The 19315-nt window shown below is 54.0% G+C and overlaps 1 protein-coding gene across 3 annotated transcripts in view; it reads right to left on the bottom strand.

Moving 5' to 3' along the window:
• The window catches only part of KCNG2 (potassium voltage-gated channel modifier subfamily G member 2), an 83709-nt gene that overhangs the window by 18150 nt on the left and 46244 nt on the right, over nt 1-19315 (bottom strand). For 2 of the 3 annotated variants that reach the window (XR_004180125.1, XM_009192959.3), the window contains exons 2-3: nt 17797-17896; nt 10116-10782 (exon numbers count right to left, since the gene is read on the bottom strand). Coding sequence is in view for 2 of the 3 variants with exons in the window: in XM_009192959.3 (XP_009191223.1) it covers nt 10116-10742 (627 nt within the window). In the remaining variant the exon portion in view is untranslated. Of the gene's footprint in view, nt 1-10115; nt 10783-17796; nt 18235-19315 lie in introns of those variants that run through there. The other variant, XM_021930239.2, reaches the window with a different exon arrangement.

Genomic DNA, 19315 nt, shown 5'->3' with positions numbered 1-19315 from the left:
TCTAGTAGAGATGGGGTTTCACCATGTTAGCCAGGATGATCTCGATCTCCTGACCTCCTGATCCACCCACCTTGGCCTCCCAAAGTGCTGGGATTACAGGCGTGAACCACAGCACCTGGCCTAATTTTTATCAAAGTAATCATACATATAATTTTTAAAAAACTTGATTAACACTAGACAGCTTATAAGAAAAGGCAGTTTCCCATCCTCCACTCTTAAGTCCCAGTGGGAATAATTTTTAAATTTCTGATTATTTCTTCTGACAGTTACTTCCCTACTTCTAAATGCTGAGCCGGCCATTTATTGGCATATTAATGTTCTACATTTCGGTGACTTTGTAGAGTTGAGAATCTGGGTCTTCCACACACCCCACCTTCAACCACCAGAACGGTAACCTCTTTCCTGCAGGCATTGTTACATTCCATTTTTGGAGTCGGGTAAGTCATGAGCATTTACCGTGTTAAGAAAACGTGAACATGCTCTCTGCTGAGCCGAGTCGTGCTCTACAATTACATTTTTTTTCTCATAGGATGTTTTGTTTCTCCTGAAGTTTTATAGTTTCATTCCAGAACTGCTTAAGGCCACCTGCCCACCACCCAGGGGTCCCCTGGCTGTTCTGCCTTTGGTGGGACCTCGTTTCTTCCCTGTCACCATGGAAGCTTTTAGAATATTCTCCGTTCCCTGAAGTTTCAGGATGAGATGCCTTGGCACGTGTGCATTTCCATTCAGCGTAGGGGATTCATGCACCGGTCTCACCGACGGGTCACTCGGTCAGCAGCAACTCTGCAGGCAGACTTTAACCCTTAGCTTCCTAAGTACTGAGAGAAAATACTGACTCATTTTACTATGAATTTGTAACAGTTTGACTTTGAACTGAATTGAGGTTTATTCTTTTCACTCATCTACAGAAAAGGCCTCTTGCAGTCAAATGAAGACAGAAAAGCAGAAGAATATTAAATCTGTATCAGGGAACGAACTGTTTCAAAACAGCACAACAGCCCTCTGCCTAGAATGTGCTCGTCTGGAATTATCTGCACGGAAGCAGACGTGTCAACTCGATTTCCTGTTCAGCCTGTGTTAACTCGTTTTGTGCCCTCGTGTCTGGAGAACATCAGCACAGCTTCCCCTCGGCCTTCTGCGCTCTCGCCCTCCCCTGGCTGAAATGAGCCTGGCGGTCCCAGGGCCCCCTGACCACAGCGTATTCTGAGGTTTCCTCTGAGCACGGTGTTCTGTGCCAAACACCATGAGAGGCGTCTGCAAGAAGGGCACGGAGTTGGTGGTCCGGGCCTGGCACGGCTGGTGCCCGAGAGCGAGCCCGTGTGGTCTGCAGGTGCAAGCACTCACGGTGCCAAGGGTGTCGCCGATGATTCACCCGGCTGTGCCGAGAGAGGGGCCGGCCCTGCCCTCAGGGCACTGGCACCACAGACACAGGTGAGCAAGCTAGTCGCTGAGGGCACCACTGCCTGTGGATGCAGAAGAGGGCATGCTTCCCAGGACAGAATGGTTCCAAGTCATGAGTTACAATTCAATCGGGTTGAACAACAGCTCGGCACCTGCAGCCCCTGTCCTGGCCCTTGGCCGCTGTTTTCCCACTGCTGTTTCCCGGGAGCCACAGCCGGCACAGCAGTGGCCACGCCCGGGATGACCCCTCTCCATTAGGCACTCTGCACCCAGCCCAGCCCCGCCAAATGCCCAAGCAGCCTCCTTGCAACTTTCTGCAGTGCCAGCCCGATCACACCTGCCTGTCAGGGCCTTTCCACAGCGCCAGCCACCACCTTGGAGACCCCAGCTGATGCCTCAAGGACAGAGCACGCCAACCCCAAACCCAGCCTCAGAATGACCCGCAGACAGACAGCTGCCATCTGAACCCACCACGTTTCGGGGAAGCTTGTGCAGTAGGAGAGAATCAATTCTGGGCTGGGCCCCCCGCTTTGCACTTTTCTCTTTGTTCTCCAGAATCCACCGGCTCATCTTCGTACACATTTCTCTAGATTTTAAAGATTATTTTGTGAGAGTCCAAAACACCCACCATGAGGCTGACTGACGCGAAGTGTGTGTGTTAATTTGGGGAGTGGCCTCCCCCCTCGGGGCCGGTGTGCCCTGTTCACTCATTTCTACGCCTCCGCTGTTGCCGGGGCTGTTCCCGGTAGACACAGAACCTCTCTTGCTAAGATTATTCCTAGGCCTTTCATATTTTTGTTGTTATGGTGACCAGAATAGTTTTTCTATTAAATTTTCTATGACCGATGGCACAGAGGAAGGTGGCTGATTGTGGCGACTACGCAGCTTTTCTTCAATCTGCCCACAAACGCAGTTCAGAAGCACAATCCCCACCTCAGCCCGTGATGGGGAAAGGTGGGTGGAGCTGTGAGGGCCGAGGATTCCCGAGGCAGTCAGGAGAGCAGCCCTGCCTGGCCTCTCAACCCCATGCTTGACCTGAGGCTGTAACCGCATCAGCTGTTCCCTCTGGGAGGTTCTGGGGCAGGCGGCTGCCCTCGGGACGTCCTCGTCAAGGCCCTGAAGCTGCCAGAAAACGTGTCTGACTCTTCAGTGGCCTCTGGGCATGAGCATGTCACCGACAAGGATGTCCCCTCAGTAGCGAGGCCTGCGCCTCTTACAGGCTGGACCTGGACGCCGCAGCTGCTGCCTTCTTTGGGCTAAATCCCCTCCCGCCGAGTCCCAGGCGCCTCCTGGCCGAGTGCGGCAGCTCAGCAGACACTGTTGCCAGATCGAACCACAGCTGCTCTGCAACCTCCCCTGCTTTCCTCCCAGACTCCTGTTTTCCACATCGCAAAGTTCAGATGCTGCGAACAGACACTGAGGACATGGGGTGTGCCAGGCTCCCAGGAAAATACTCCTGTCCAGGGCTCACGGCCGGACAGCTAGGGCCGGGCTCCCCAACGCCCCTTACAGCTGCACACAGGCCAAGCGTGGGCCTGGATGTGCTCAGAGGGACCAGTGGCTAAGCAGAGGAGCTGGGCAGACTGACCGGAGATGGCTGGAGGGGCCGGCGGCAGGAGCGGTGCCGTGCGCCAGCACGGGGAGTGACACGGGGAATGGGAGTGTAGGGGAGGCCCGGGGAGGTGGGGAGCACACAAAAACCCCTGCGGGGCACAGAACTGAGAAAAAACAACAGCCCGGGAATAAACAAAGTCCACGAAGAAGAAAGGGGAAGTCTCCCAGGTGACACGGACGGACAGGAGGCAGAGAAACGCTGGGTGGAAGAGGGCAGTCCCCAGCAAGGGCCTCAAGCCTGGGACCCAGGCCCAAAGTGAGAACTCGCATTCCTGTTTGCCTGCCCAAGTGCTGCCCTTTTCCAAAACCACCCTGGCCCACCCTGCCATCCATCCTGTCCCCAGGCCCCACCGGCAGAGCTGCCTGGCTTCTTCCTAGCAAGTCCCTTTGTGAACCTCCGCACTCTTTCTGCACACCGACCACTCCTGCTGTGTCATCAGAGGAGGACAGCGCACGCCGGCTCACGGAGTGGCGGTCCCCACCCCACACACCCTCCCCACAGCCGCCACACAGGGGCCACACAAGCCAGCGCTTCCCTTGTTTGCAGAAGGGGAGAGAGACCTCGCTGTTTGATTCTCTGTGCTGAGCATTGTCCAAAGCAAGGCACGTAAATTATTCAACTTAATCTCAACAGCTTTGAAGAATCTGCATTTGGTGAGGCTCAGAATGGAGAGAATGTTTCAAGCCCTGCCGTTGTCAGAGCCAGAGCTGGACGGGAGCACGGGTCACACTCAGGGTCTGAGAACTGAGCCAGCCCCCGACTGAGCCTCGTACTGCGGCGAGAAGAGAGACCGGAGACCTGGGAGGGATTTTATGGAAAAAGAATTGGCCAGGCATGGTGGCTCCGCCTGTAATCCCAGCACTTTGGGAGGCCAAGGTGGGTGGATTACCTGAGGTCAGGAGTTCAAGGCCAGCCTGGCCAACGTGGTGAAACCCAGTCTCTACTAAAAATACACAAAAATTAGCCGGACGTGGTGGCGCATCTGTAGTCCCAGCTAGTCGGGAGGCTGAGGCAGGAGAATCACTTGAACCCGGGAGGTGGAGACTGCAGTGAACTGAGATTGCGTCATTGCACTCCAGCCTTGGTGACAGAGCGAGACGCTATCTCAAAGAAAAAAAAAATACTGAAGCTTTGAGGCTTTTTTATCAGGGATTTTAGCTTTTTTTTTTTTTCCCCCCCAGACTAAAGTGAAAATCCAAAACACAAATCTTCTCTGTTTTCCCCATCAAATTTGTGCAGGAAGCAGAGCAGCCCTTTATCTTCATCCCCCGCCCAGTGGGTTTCTAGGCCCCGCTGTTTGCAGGTCTCCACGAGCCTCCGCAGGGTCTGATCCCTCGACAGGAGTGCCGAGGGCTGCGAGGGTGGGCGGCTGGCCGCAGGCACAGGACCGCTGCCTTCACCGGGCCCTGCCCGCCTCCCAGAGCTCAGCCCAGCGGCACCGTGCGGCCCCAAAGCAGCTGGCCCCGGTGACCCATCCGCTGTGGGTCTTCACTCGGTGCTGGCAGGAGTTTGCTGCCAGTGTCGCGGTGGCAGACTGCTGACTGGAACCTGCCTCCCTGGTAAAGGGCTGCCACAGCTTTGCCTAGGCCTGTGGCCTTCGGGTTAGGGTGGTGCTACTCGCCTCTCTGCACCGCAGACGTCCAGGCCAATGGGACGCAGATGGACACAGAGGCTCTGCCAAGGCATCACAGGGGGCTGCCTTCCCCACTCTCTTCTGCCCCTGGGTGGAGACTGGTGGTGTGGGAGCCTCCTGGGATGCGGGGCCACCGGCGGGTCCTGCACTGCCCACTTGACGCTGCTGCAAGACGGGGCGCCTGACATCCACCGAGATCCCCAGGTTTGGATCTGTCGTGGCCCTAACACAGCCCCTGTTATACCACACGGATGGGAAGGGGCCACGGCCCAGTGCAGCTGCCCTAGGGAGCCCCGCTGCCTGCTCTTGTTGAAGAAATCAGCTCTGAATGCAGAACCTGCCACCAGCTGCTCAGGTCCGGGACAACTCTGACTGCAGCTGCAGGGACAGGCCACACCCCACGTCCCGTCCACGCCCTGCGTCTGTCCTTGCCGTGCAGCCAGTCAGGGCTCCAAGGGTCACCCACAGGACAGGCTGAGACAGACACAAGCACGTTTCGTGCTGCTGGGAGGTGCGATTTGTCAGCTCGTAAGGCTCAGCCTCACACAGGTGCAGGTGGACAGAACGCTCCCGTGGCGGACCCCGGAGGCCTGTGCCTGACATGAAGGCTGACCCTCCCCAGCGCAAAGGACTCCTCCTGCCCGGCCACAGGCTGGGACCTTTCTCCTGCCCCAGGCTCGACGGAAACCACAGCTCTTCCTGGTCTCTCCGGTGCTGGTCTTTGGGCTGGAACTCAGACCCAGGCTCTGCTGGTCTCCGGCATGCTGACTGCAGCGTGAGGCCTCCAGGACCTGGTGAGCTGACTCCTGCCAATCAGCCACACCCTTTCATCTCGCACCTCCAGAGATCAGCACAACTCGGCATCTGCAAAGCTCTCGCTCTGCGAGCTGACACGACTCGGTGTCTGTGACGTCTGCCCACGTGCAGAAGAAACTTGGCGACCAGCTTTTAAAGCTGTTGCAAAAATGTTCTCAGTGAATTCAATGCTTCAAATCCCAGTCATGAAATCTATAACTAATTATACTGCTCTTAATTTAATCATGTGAGTTTAAAAGAAAAAATCAATTTACAGAGCCAAAAATCAGCCTGAATGTACAAGGAAGCAATGGATTTTGAAAAACAACCTCCAACCACAAACCTCCACCAACAGCGGGCAGGCCAGCAGGCGGGTCTCCAGTGGGCGGAGCAGTCTGTCCCGGCCTCCAGCCGGCACGTGGGTGCTCACACCGTCCAGGCCACCCGGCAGCCGCCCGGCGCAGAGGGAGCGTGCAGCTCTGCAGGCACGGAAACTGCCCCCAGCCATCCCTCCAAAGCGCTCCGGATCCTCACAGTGGGTGTCACCAGGCCACATCCACCAGCAGGACGCCAACATGGGTGCCATCCTGACCACGGAGAGCCCACGGGACCCCAAAACCACACCACGTCGTTGCAACCATCACCTAACCTCACCCCAGACACACGTTTCTCGAGACACCGCTCCCTGCCGATCATCCCACAGCCATTAGGGCCCACGGCAGCTGAAGCTCGTGATCCTGTCTGTACGTTCACAGGGCACCTTCGGCGTGGGGGGCCTTGTCTGGGAGCAGACGGTGGGGAGCAGAGAGGTGGCTCAGCCTCCTCTACACAGCCGTCCACAGCCTAAACTCCCGAAGGCCACAGACTCACTGGAGGTCCCACGAGGGCAATGGGGAGCACAAACGGTGCCCACCCACACGTGGCTGGGGCCCGGAGGTGGGAGGTCCCACCCGGCTGAGCCTCTGACAGCTGGGAACGGGTAGTAACTCCCACTCCAGCTCTGACCTCAGGCCCGTCCGTGTCCCTACAGCCTGGATTACAACATCCAAGCCAGGGCTGCGGGCCGTCCCGTGTGGTGGCGGTGGAGGTGTCTGCAGGTCGTGACCACGGGTGACCTCTCCTAGGAAAGACGGCAAGGTTGGGGGTGCAGCGGGGGTGTTTGGGTTTAGGATATACTTTTGGGGGGTCAGAGAATTCAGGATAACTTTTGGGGCCACAGATATTTAGGATTTGGTTTGTAACCTCTGTGGCCACAGGCAGGATAAACAGTTGAGCAAATCACCCGAACGCCTGGCCACAAAGATGCTGTGGGTTTGGGACAGAACAGATTTTCTCTCCTGGGAAAGGCCCAGCAATGGAGTGAATGATCCCACATGACTTCAGGCAGAGGATGGAGCCTGCTTGGACAGTGCAGGGCGGGCCAGGTGTCCACCTTCCGGTCCCCACGGCCGTCCCAGCGCACCTGTGGGCCAGCGCGTCTCCTGTGGGCTCGGACTCAACAACTGCCCCCAGTCCAGGCAGCCCAGAGCCAAGCACACACTGACAAAGCCGGGTTCTCAGTCCTGAGTGTTGCTGGGGACACACGGGCATGTTTTGCTCATAGATAACCGAGGCTTCCTATTTCTTCAGCACCCACTGTGTGCAGCGGACCAGGCGTTTCCATGGTCCCCATGCCAAGCCTTCCCCACACGGACCTGCTGCCCCTGTGCAGGTCGCAGCCCAGGGCGGGAGATTCAGCGGGGGGCAGGCACTGAAACCAACCAGCGCCCTGGGCTTCCCTCATTCTCTGAGGCATCCAGGAGACCCGGGAGAATGTCCTGGCTGGACTCTGGCTCGGGATCTCCCGAGTGTCTGTAGAGCTGTGTGCAGGGGTGCTCACGGCTCCGGCACCCCCACCCCTGCACCTGGGACAGCACAGTGCGTGCAGGAAACGCTGCAGAAGCCGACCCTGTGTGGCGGCTGGACTCAGCCTTCCGTACGTAACCCATCAGACCTCACATTTTGTCAGTAACACCGACTAGTTCTCAAGAACTCGTTCCCTGACAAACGGCACCAAAGCGCCTGCACCCACGTACTCTCCAGGGAGCACCGAGTCACGGTCCCACTGCCGTCCCTCAGTGGCTGGCTTGGGATGGTCGGCCAGTGACTTGGCTCGTCTGAGGCCTGAGTTGGGCAGGGACTTGCACTGTCTGGGATCCAGCATGTATTTAATTATAAGTTGGGCTGAGCGTTTTTTCATGGGCATCACCAACATTTTATGGTTCCCCACATCTCATCAATCAAGTGGACAGAAGGTGACGTCCTTCGCCAGCCCCTAGCTGGATGCTCAGAGGCGCCCTGGCTTCCTGTTTTGTTACATCACCAACACGTCAATTCTCATGCTTTGAAATATTCTCTTAGGACAGGGTTGAGGACCATCTTTTCTTGGCTGTTCACCCACACAACCGAATCACTTCCGAAAAAGACCTCGGTCAGCAGAAGCTGCAACGCTCGCTCAGACACATGTCACCAGGCCCCACGCGGAGGGCGACTGCTTCTTACCTGGACAAGCGATTTAGGGGCGCGTGCCAGGAGTGTGAAGCGCTGGGTGCCATGGAGCCCAGGGTTGTCCCTGAGAGGATCTGGGGTTTTGGGGTGCACAGTAAGGATCAGGGCTGGTGTTCCTGGGGTGGCTTCTGTAGCTGGAGCAGCCCAAACTTCTGCCATTCTCTAACATGACACAAATGAATTTTCCCTCCTGGATATTCAACTGAGGACAGCCAAACACTCAAGCACCTTTTGGAAGCACAGTTAGGACCTGGACCTCATGGGGACGACGGGGGAAGGTAGCCCGGCCGCCAGGCACCCAGATTGCAGGCAGCAACTGACTTCCAAACCTGCATTTAAGTCAAATCCGCACTCGGGCCGCCACACACCCAGACTGAGGGCGGCAGCCGACTTCCAAACCTGCGTCTAAGTCATGTTTGCACTTGGGCCGCAGGCTTGGGTCAGTTCAGCTCCTTGCTGTGCCCTTCAATGACGAGTGTCCCCAAGGCAGGCAGGGCCTCTGCGGTGCTGACGGTGGGTGCTCTGCCCTGTGAGGGGTGGAGGGGCCTCCACGCAGTCCAGGGAGGCCGGTGCCGAGGGGAGGGGTGCCGACCCCCACCTGGTGGGTGCCCTGCCTCCTGGTGTGGTCGTCGGAAAATGCAGGGAGACTTTTTCAGGGCAACACTCAGCTCCGCCCGTTCAGACACAGTCACAGCCCTTTCTCCATGAATCTCACCACTCCAACACCACAAACCCCCAGGCCTAGGGCCCAGAGCTCACGGTCCTTCCCCCGACATGACATACACTGGCAAGCTTTCGCCTTCTCTTGTCTCCTCATGGTAACATAGATTAACCCACAAGGTCACACACTTCTGCCCAGGACTTCTCAGGTTAGTGGGACAGGACGGACAGGGCAGGAAGTCTAAGACAGGGGCAGGAAGATCCACACCCAGATCTCAGCACCCAGATCTCTCAGCACCCAGACCTCTCAGCACCCAGACCTCAGCACCCACACCTCTCGGCAACCAGACCTCTCGGCGCCCAGACCTCTCAGCACATAGACTTCTCAGCACCCAGCCATCAGCACCCAGGCCTCTCAGAACACAGACCTCTCAGCACCCAGACCTCTCATCACCCAGACCTCTCGGCGCCCAGACCTCTCAGCGCCCAGGCCTCTCAAAACACAGACCTCTCAGCACCCAGACCTCTCAGCACCCAGACCTCTCAGCACGCAGAACTCAGTACACAGACCTCTCGGCGCCCAGACCTCTCAGCGCCCAGGCCTCTCAAAACACAGACCTCTCAGCACCCAGACCTCTCGGCGCCCAGACCTCTCAGCACCCAGAACTCAGTACACAGACCTCTCGGCGCCCAGACCTCTCAGCACACAGACTTCTCAGCACCCAGACATCAGCACCCAGGCCTCTCAGAACACAGACCTCTCAGCACCCAGACCTCTCAAAACACAGACCTCTCAGCACCCAGAACTCAGTACACAGACCTCTCAGCACAGACTTTTCAGCACCCAGACCTCTCGGCGCCCAGACTTCTCAGCACCAAGACCTCAGCACCCAGACCTCAGCACCCAGGCCTCTCAGAACACAGACCTCTCAGCACCCAGACCTCAGTACCCAGACCTCAGCACCCAGACGTCTCAGCACCCAGCCCTCTGCACCCAGACCTCGGTTCCACAGCCAGAGGCCTGCCTGGCCCTGGCACTGTCCTCCAGCCCTGGAACAATGCGGTTGGGTCTCCGTGGTCCAGAATGACCAAATGTCACACAATTCTCTAGGCCCCGGATACCCAATACTTTAGCTCCACGTTGTTCAAACTTTGAGGAACTGATGGGCTAAGCAGTTCCAGCTGAGGCCTGTGGAGCGGATACTGCGTGTGGAAACCGAATGTAACTTGGAGCCTCTACTGTCTCCCGCTGGGGGTGGGGGTTGGCCAAGATCACCATCAGCTGCGCTCCCTCGGTCCCGCGGCCTCCAGCCCCGCCCTGGCCCACCCCGGCCCCGGCAGCCCCCAGCCCGGTCCTAGGCCTTGGCCATGGCTGCCTCGAGCCCCTTCCCCCACCCGCCTCCCCGCACCCAGACCCCAGCCCCAGCTCCGGACCCGGTCCCCGCCACCCACGGCCGCGCTCACCCGCTCCTCCTCCGCGCGGATGTCCGGCATGGTGCTCAGGCAGAGGCCCACGGCCGTGACGGCCACGAAGGACACGGACACGCAGGCGAAGAGCTTGCCCGCCAGCCCCGAGTGCGGGTTGTCCACCACGTCGCGCAGGCGCCGCCGGCCGCGCTGCAGCCGCCCCCGAGGCCCCAGGGCGCGCGCCGGGCTCCCCTGCGCCCCGAGCTCCGCCGGCCCCGCGCGCGCCTCGGCCGCTTCCTCCTCTCGGCGGCGCAGGCGGCGCAGGCAGCAGCGCTCCAGGCGCGCCTCGTCGATGCCCCAGTAGGCCAGCTCGTCGCGGAACGCCAGCGCGCACGGGCCCCGCAGCAGCCGCAGCTTCCCCGCGCGCAGCAGCGCCACGATGGCGCGGAAGGCGCACGGGCTGCGGTCGAAGAAGAACTCGTCGCGGCTCACGTCGTAGTCGTCGCACACGCGCAGTAGCTCGTCGTGGCCGCGGCAGGCGCGCAGGCGCTCCAGGCGCGCGAGGGGGCATCGCGCGAGCGCGGCCCAGGCCAGGCGCACGCGGCAGCCGCCCACGTTGATGATGACGTGGCGGGCGCGCGTCCCACCGCCGCCGCCGCCCGCGGAACAGGGCCATGGCTCCATGCGCCGGGCCGGACCGGACCGAGGGGCTCCCGCCGGGCTCCTGCAAAAGGAAAGGAGCGCGTTAGGGCCGCGAGGGCTGAGCTGGGGGAGCGCGTCCGCCCGCGGGGATCCAGGGCCCGGCCGGCACCGAACCCTCGGAGGTGAGCTCTGAGACCCCTCCGCCCGCCCGCTGGCCGCTCCTCCGCAGGCCCGACCCCTGCACCTGGTCCGCATGGGGGACCCTCAGGCGTCCCGCGGACCCCGCCAGGTGATGGACCCGCCTTGAGTTATCGCCAAGAGAACAGCTGGGTTCTCACACTACGGGTTTGGAACCAGGGATCGAACGGAGCTTTCACAAATCCACTCAAACTCCAAAAAGCCAGATGTTTCAGGGCGGACCCCACCGAGCAGTGAGGACGCCGCGATGTCTGGCGGGAGAGACGCAGTCCCAGCTTAGTTTCCCACGGTGTGCCCTGCGAGCTAACCACGTCGGAATCAGCCAGGGGACCTGCTGGAAAACGGGGTTCCTGGCTCTGTGAGGCGGAGAAACTGCAGAATATGGAGCTCCGAAAGTCCATCCTACCTGAACACAATGAAAAACCTGGTAAAAACTGTCAAGAGTCAGCCTTTTTGGAACTCTGGAAACTAACCAAAAGCTTGCACCAGCCGTGGGGCACTGAGAAAGAACAGCTGAGTCTCGGTCACAATAATAAGCTTTGTCGCCGTTTAACATACCCTGCTCCCCAGCCCCACGGCAGCCTTGAAAGCAACAGCCTGCATTCCCGGTACCAGCAGCAGCACTGGAAGGGGAAGCTACAGGCCTCATTGTTGAGGAATCGTAATTACTGTGGCTCCGTGGAAGACGGGCTCTAACGCTCTCCTTCATCTCCGGTTTCTTGGAAGTCTGTCTGTGCAAAGGCAGCCACCTGGGGAGTGTGTGTCAAAAACGTTGATGGGAAAGTGTTTTAGCCATTTGCTGCCTCAGGGTTATAGTTGGGACCACAGGTAGACAAAAAGCTGGGGATGAAAGGCTGGGGCATGAGATGATTTCGGAAATAAGGGCTTGATAAGGTTCTAAGAGTTCCCGGGAGTCTGGAATGCCACGCACATGCCTGGGCTGCGCACATGCCGGGAAAATCCTGAGAAGGCCCTGAAGTCCCTCCTGGGACTGACCTTCAGATTCTGCGAGCAGGAGGTGATAAGACAGAGGCTTGACCGGCCTGGCTGAGTGCTGAAGGTGGCTCCAAGACACACAGCCCATCTGCAAAACCAAGTTTTAGTTTTCATTCCAGACGTTTAAGACTCTCTGTTGTATCACTTACTGCCCTCTAAGCTAATGGAACAGACATCAGTGGCTGGCCACATCAGACAAAGAAGATGAACTTTACAAACTTGGTTCACAAAAGTTACTCAACAAACCCCAGCAGCTACAGAAAATCATGGGGAGAGGGAAGTCTGATTTCCACAGCTGCCACTTATTAAAAATCTTGTTTTCAACAAAAAATTACAAGGCATGCAAAAAATACAAGAGTGTAGCTCATAGACAGGAAAAAGGAACTAAAACACAATATCTCTGAAGAAACACAGATATTGGACTCACTAGGCAAATACTTCACATAAGCTTGTTTAATATCTTCAAAGAGCTGGAGGAATTTGTGAGAATGATGTCTCACCAAATAGAGAATATCAATAAAGAGACAGAAGTTATTTAAAAAAAGGGATAGAAATTCTGGTGTTGAAAGACACTAGCTGAAATGAAAAGCTCATTAGAGGGTCTCAGCAGCAGCTATGAACACACTGAAGAAATAATCAGGGAAATTGAAGATGCATCATTTGGTGGTATCCTATCCAATGAGCAGAAAGAAAACTGAAGAAAACTGAACAGAGCCTAAGAGACCTGTGGGACCATCAGATGTACCAACGTTTGCATGATGAGAGTCCCGAAAGGAAAGAGAGAACAGGGAAGAAAGAATATTTGAAGAAATACGGTTTAAAAAAACCCTCCAAATTTGATGAAAAACATTAATCTACACATCTAAGAAACTCAACAAACTCCAAGTAAGATAAATTCAAAGACATCCACACTGACGCACCACAAACTGTCTAAAGACAAAGACCCAGCACAGTGGCTTACGCCTGTAATCCCACCACTTTGGGAGCCTGAGGTGGGTGGATCATCTGAGGTCAGGAGTTTGAGACCAGCCTGGCCAACATGGCAAAAACCTGTCTCTACTAAAAATACAAAAATTAGCCAGGTGTGGTGGCAGGTGCCTGTAGTCCCAGCTACTTGGGAGGCTGAGGCAGGGAGAATTGCCTGAACCTGGGAACGGAGGTTTCAGTGAGCCGAGATCACGCCACTGCACTCCAGCCTGGGTAACAGAGTGAGACTCCATCTCAAAAAAAAAAAAAAAAGAAAAAAGAAAAGAAAACAGAGGGAAAATCCTCCACAAAACAAGAGCAAAATAAATCCAGCTTCATATTAAAAGGATTATACATGATGACCGTGTGATAATTTACCATAGAGATTTATCACAGGAATACAACTGTGGCACCATATGCAAAAATTAGTATAATATGCGTATTTATAGGGTGAAGGGAAAAAATCGTGATAATTTCAATAGATGCAGAAAAAGGATTCGACACAGTCTAACATCCTTTCGTGATTAAACAAAAAACTCAGTAACTAGGACTAAAAGAGAACTTCCTCCACATGACAAAGTCCACGTAGGAAAAACTCACTGCTAACTTCATAGTCAACTGTGAAAGACTGGATTCTTTCCCCCAGGACCAGGAGCAAGACTGAAACACCTGCTGTCATGAGTTCTACTTAACATTGTTCTGGAAATTCTAGTCAGAAAAATTAGGCAAGAGAGAGAAATAACAGGCATCCAGACTCAAAAGAAAAAAGTAAAACTATATTTTGAGATGACTTGTTCTTATGGTCTTATGTACAGACCATAAGAACACACACACACACACACACACCCCACTATGAGAATGGGTTCAGCAAAATTGCAAGATGTGAGATCAGTATAAAAAATCAGAATGCTTAGGAATAAATTTAACCAGGGAGTGGAAACTGAAATCTACACTGACAGCTGAAAACTACAAACATTGCAGGAAGAAATTCTGAGACTAAATAAATGAAAAGACATTCCATGCTCATGTATTAGAAGACCTAATATTGTTAAGATGGCACTCTTCCCTAAGTTGATCAACAGAGTCAATCCAATCCATATGAAAATCTCAGTAACTTTTTCGAAGACATTGACAAATTGAACCTAAAATTCTATTGGAAATGCAAGGTAGCCAAAACAGTCTTGACAAAGAACAAAGTTGGAGGGCTCAAACTTACTTGATATCATTTTATTACATGCCTCCACCTAAATCTTGAATATCGAAATGAGATATGTTCGTTTAAAAGTGTGGTACCTACCCCCAACCTTGTTGTTGCTTTCACTATGTTACGTGCCTGCTCCCCCTTTGCGTTCTGCCGTGACTGGAAGCTTCCCAAAACCTCCCCAGAAGCCAAGCAGACATTGGCACCAGGCTTCCTTCACAGCCTGCAGAGCCATGAGCGAATTAAACCTCTTTTCTTTATCAATTACCCAGTCTCAGGTATTCCTTTATGGGAATGTGAACATGGACTAGTCCGTTACTGCTTTCTCAAGCTAAGTCTAAAGCTACGGCAGTCGAGAGTGTAGGACTGGCGTAAAGAGAGACACAAACATCAATGGAGCAGAATCCAAAGTCCAGAAATGACCCATGAGTCCACCGTCTGTTCATTTTTGACAAGGTCGTCCAAACTATTCAATGGAGAAATAATACTGTCTCCAACAAACGGTTCTCCACATGTAAAAAAATAAAGTTGGACCCTGCTATCGTTTGGATATTGGCCTCCAAATCTTATACTGGAATTTGATACCCAATGTCAGAGGTGGGGTCTAACGGGAGGGGTTTGGGTCATGGGGGCGGATCCCTCACGCATGGCTGGGTGGTATCTTCGTGGTAATGAGTGAGTTCTCGCTCTATGAGTTCACTCCAGAGTTGGCTGTTGAGCCCGCCTGGCACCCCTAGCCCTTGCTTCCTCCGTGTCCGTGTGGTCTCCACACACAGCAGCTCCATGCCATCTTCTGCCATGACTGGAGCCGCCTGTGGCCTTCTTCAGATGCAGATACCTGATCTTGAACTTTTCCAGACATCAGAATCATGAGTCAATTAAACCTTCTTTTAAAAATGAGTTACCTGGCCTCAGGTATTCCTTTATAGCAACACTGAATGGACCAAGACAGGTGCCAACATCACACTATATATAAAAACTAATTCAAACTACATCAAAGACCTTAACGTAAGAGCTAAAACTCCAAAACACACGTAGAAGAAAAGAGAGTGTACATCTTCACGACCGTGGATGAGACATTGATTTCTGAAACAGGATGCGAGAAGCACAAGGAACAAAAGAAAAAAGATAAATTGGACTTCATTCCAATGAAACTCTTGTATATCAAAGAACAGCACCAGGAAAATGAATGACAAGTAACAGTGGGAAAAAAAGAGCTGCGAGTCACTTATCTGATAAGAGTCCAGTATCCAGGATGTTAGGAACTCTCGCAGCCCAGCAACAAATGACAACCCAAATTACACATGGGCAGAGGATTTGAACAGATATTTCTCCCAAGAAAATATGTGAATGGCTAATAAGCACATGAAAAAGTGATCAATAGCATTAGTCATTATGGAAACGTAAACTAAAACTACAAGATACCACTTCACATCCACTAGGGTAGTTATAATCAAACAAACGGGAAAAAAAAAAAACCCAACAAGTGTTGGAAAGGATGTGGAAAAATTGGATCCCGGTACGTTGCTGGTGGGAATATAAAATGCCACAGCCACAGCGGAAAACAGTCTGGCAGTTCCTCAAATTTTAAACATAGAGTTCTCGTGTGACCTGGAGACCCCACTCCGAGGTATACACTCAAGACAAATGAAAACCTGTGCTCACACAAAAACTTGTACATAAATGTTCACAGTGGCATCACTATAATCGCCAAAAGTGAAAACAACCCAAATTCCATCAACTGATAAACGGAGAAGCAACACGTGGGCCTCTATACAGGAATGTTACTCAGCCATAAACAGGAATCAAGTGCTGCTAGTGCCACAGCGTGGATAAAGCCTGTGCTAAGGGAAAGAAGCCAGACAGAAAAGGTCACATATAGTGGGAATCCCTTTATATAAAACGTCTGAGCCGGGCGTGGTGGCTCATTCCTGTTATCCCAGCATTTTGGGAGGCTGAGGCGGGCGGATCACTTGAGGTCAGGAGTTTGAGACCAGCCTGGCCAACATGGCGAAACCCCGTCTCTACCAAAAATACAAAAATTAGCCGGCCGTGGTGGTGGGTGCCTGTGATCCCAGCTACTCAGGAGGCTGAGGCAGGAGAATCGCTTGAACCCAGGAGGCAGAGGTTCCAGTGAGACAAGATCACGCCACTGTACTCCAGCCTGGGAAACAGAGTGGCACTGTCTCAAAAAATAAAATAAAATAAAATAAAATGTCCATGATAAGGAAATTCACAGAGACAGAAAGCAGGTGAGGGGTTCCAGGGAATGGGAGGAGGGGCAAGGAGGAGTGACTGCTAATGGTTCAGAGTTTCTTTTGGGATGATGAAAAGTCCTGGAATTAGAGAGTGGTGATGGTTGTACAACATTGTTAATACACTAAAAACCACTGAATCATGCACGTAAAAATGGTAAATACAACGTTATGTGAATTTTAGTTCAACTTATAAAAATCATTCTGAGTGAGTAGGCCTCAGGGGGAATCCAGTAACATGCAAGCCTCATCACTGAGGTTCGAGAACCGCTGCCTTCCACCGTCAACATCAAGCCCTTTTTTTGGTTGTTGCCGACAACTGTATCCTCGAACTTCTGCCAAGTAAAGTTTAAACCCACCACTACGGCAACTCAGGAACCAGAGAAGGGGCATGGTGGGTTTGCTCAGTGTAGCTCACAGACTGCCCACTTGACCCAAGCGTGTGATTCCCCTGAGATTTTAGGGGGAAAAAGTTAAATGAAAAGGAAGGAGGGAGGGAAAGACAGCCTAACAAAATGGCATTAGTTAGCTTGCCAGTAAGAGCTCAGCGCCCCCAGTGAAGAATTGCAGAAGTCGCTTCTGAATGGGAGAAAGCTCCTTGGACGGCTACTGCAATGGAGGCCAGGAGAGAAGCACTCAGCGATCACCAGGACCACGTGTGCTGTGACCTTCAGCGCCAAGTTCGCTGCATGAGAAGAGGGGGGACGTGGGCAGGATTCAAACGGTCGTGTGTGCCTCTACGCCCCAAGGTTCACTCAGCGAACATGTGGTCTAAATCTCTGTGACAGACACCCCATGCCAAGGACATGGCCTGGAGCATAGATGGGAGGAACACAGACACGTCCGGCTCATCCAATACTGCACAGGGCTGTGGGGGGCGGCTGTGGGGGGCGGGCAGAGAGGTCCAAAAGCCGGAGAGCTCCTCTGAGACGGAGGTCTGGCCCGGCAGAAGGGCCGGCGCAGGGGACCTGATTTTATTCAAAAGCAATCGGCTACTTAGGTCATGGAAACCTGCTGCAGAGATTTCCCGAGCCCTACAAGTCAAGTGCTCTGGGGCATTAAAGGCTCTGAAAGTGCCAACCTGCCGGCCTCCCCGGGGCTCACAAGACGGAGCTTCCTAATGCGGCAGGAAGTCGTCTGAACGTGCTGCCTCAGAAACTGCCCGGAATGAGCAGCGGCTGTCCCAGTTTGTCGAAGAAGCCTAGAGTGCACACCCAGCTGCTGGAGCCCTTCGTGGCGCGGCAGATGGCCCTGTGAGCTCCCTTGTCCTCTGCGGTCCCAGGTGGGGCTCGGAAGGGGCCACGCCTGAGTTTGGGCTGCCTGTGAGGCATGCCTTTGACAGGTGTGTGTCAACAGTCGCCAGCGTCTCAGCTTCACCACCGGCAGAAGGCACAAGGAAGACCCTCTCTCTGAAATGGAAAACAGAAATCCCAGCGCTACGTGAGGTTTCTTGCTCCATTCTGGCAGGTTCTGGGTTTACCTGGCTCTGTGAAGGTTCAGGGTATTCTCTTTCAGGGAACTGGTGAGATCACAGCTGAGACCAGCGGCTTCGACCTGGAAAATGAACGTCCAGTTTCACCCTAAGGGACAGAGAGTCGCCTGAGTTATTACTGCGGAGAATGGTGGCTTTGACGCCCCACCCTTCAGTCCCCGCGGAGCACACACGTCAGGCTTGCGGGACAGGTTGACTTCCCTTGTAGCCAAAGCCATTGCACGCTCCAAGTTTTTTGTAGGCAGGGATGAATCATTATTAAAATAACTGGATAGTCAGGTACAACCTGGAACTTCTGCTGTAAAAGGCTTTCTTCCTCCCAGAACATACATGTTAAAATATGGACATAGGCCAGGCGCGGTGGCTCAAGCCTGTAATCCCAGCACTTTGGGAGGCCGAGACAGGCGGATCACGAGGTCAGGAGATCAAGACCATCCTGGCTAACAAGGTGAAACCTTGTCTCTACTAAAAAATACAAAAAACTAGCCGGGCGAGGTGGCAGGCGCCTGTAGTCCCAGCTACTCGGGAGGCTGAGGCAGGAGAATGGTGTAAACCCAGGAGGCGGAGCTTGCAGTGAGCTGAGATCCGGCCACTGCACTCCAGCCTGGGTGGCAAAACGAGACTCCATCTCAAAAAGTTAAAAAAAAAATATATATATATATATATATGGACATAAAATATATGCTAAAGTGTTCTAAAGCTAATTACTTAAGAGATTGCAAAGTTACTTCTGGAAGCTCTGGAGTTCCTCCCCATTCTCTGTAAAACGTCAGCAAAAGAAAGACTACAAACAGCTCAGAAGAAACAGTGGGCCAACTGACATAAAGTTCACATCAAGGGGGGAAAAGGCTTTCAACGTATGAAAAATCATGCTCAATTTCATTCATAAGAGCAAAAATAGGCATCTTGAATTGCCACAAGGTATTAGAGTAGATCAACCAGTTTGACGACACAGTCTTATGAAGAGTGTGGCGTCTGGTTCAGTGACGACAGAGGTGAGCGGGAACGGCCGTCACAGCACGAGGGCAGAGGCTGAACTGACCTAAGGAAAGCAGGGGCCATGCAGGGCCCCTCCACGGAGGGTGATCGGGAAGGAAACCCACCAGCCAGTACCGGAAGGTTTCAAGGCCTCTCTCTCGGCCAGGTCAAAAACGATGCTGTGTGTCTACGAGCCTAGCGTGCCCAGTGGGGTGAGGCTGGAATTTTGGTGGGTGAAACAGCCAAGAAATGATCACACACAGGTGGTGGCAGCGATACCCCTGAGGCTGACAGGACCAAGCAGAGAACCAGCCAAAGCCGCAGTTCCCAGCAGTGGGGGCAATTCTGCCCTGGGGCAGCCGGCGAGGTCTGCAGACATGTGTGATGGTCATGACTGCTGTGACTGGCGTCCAGTGGGTAGAAACCAGAGATACTGCCAATACCCTGCACAGGACGGGCCCCCAGAGCAAAGAATTATGCAGCCCAATGTCAGCAGGGCACTGGCCCGGAGGTGCTCTCAGTTCAAGCC

The sequence above is a fragment of the Papio anubis genome, chromosome 19, assembly GCF_008728515.1.
Source record: "Papio anubis isolate 15944 chromosome 19, Panubis1.0, whole genome shotgun sequence".
Classification (NCBI taxonomy): Eukaryota; Metazoa; Chordata; class Mammalia; order Primates; family Cercopithecidae; genus Papio; species Papio anubis.
This window is presented reverse-complemented; position numbering and strand designations above follow the sequence as displayed.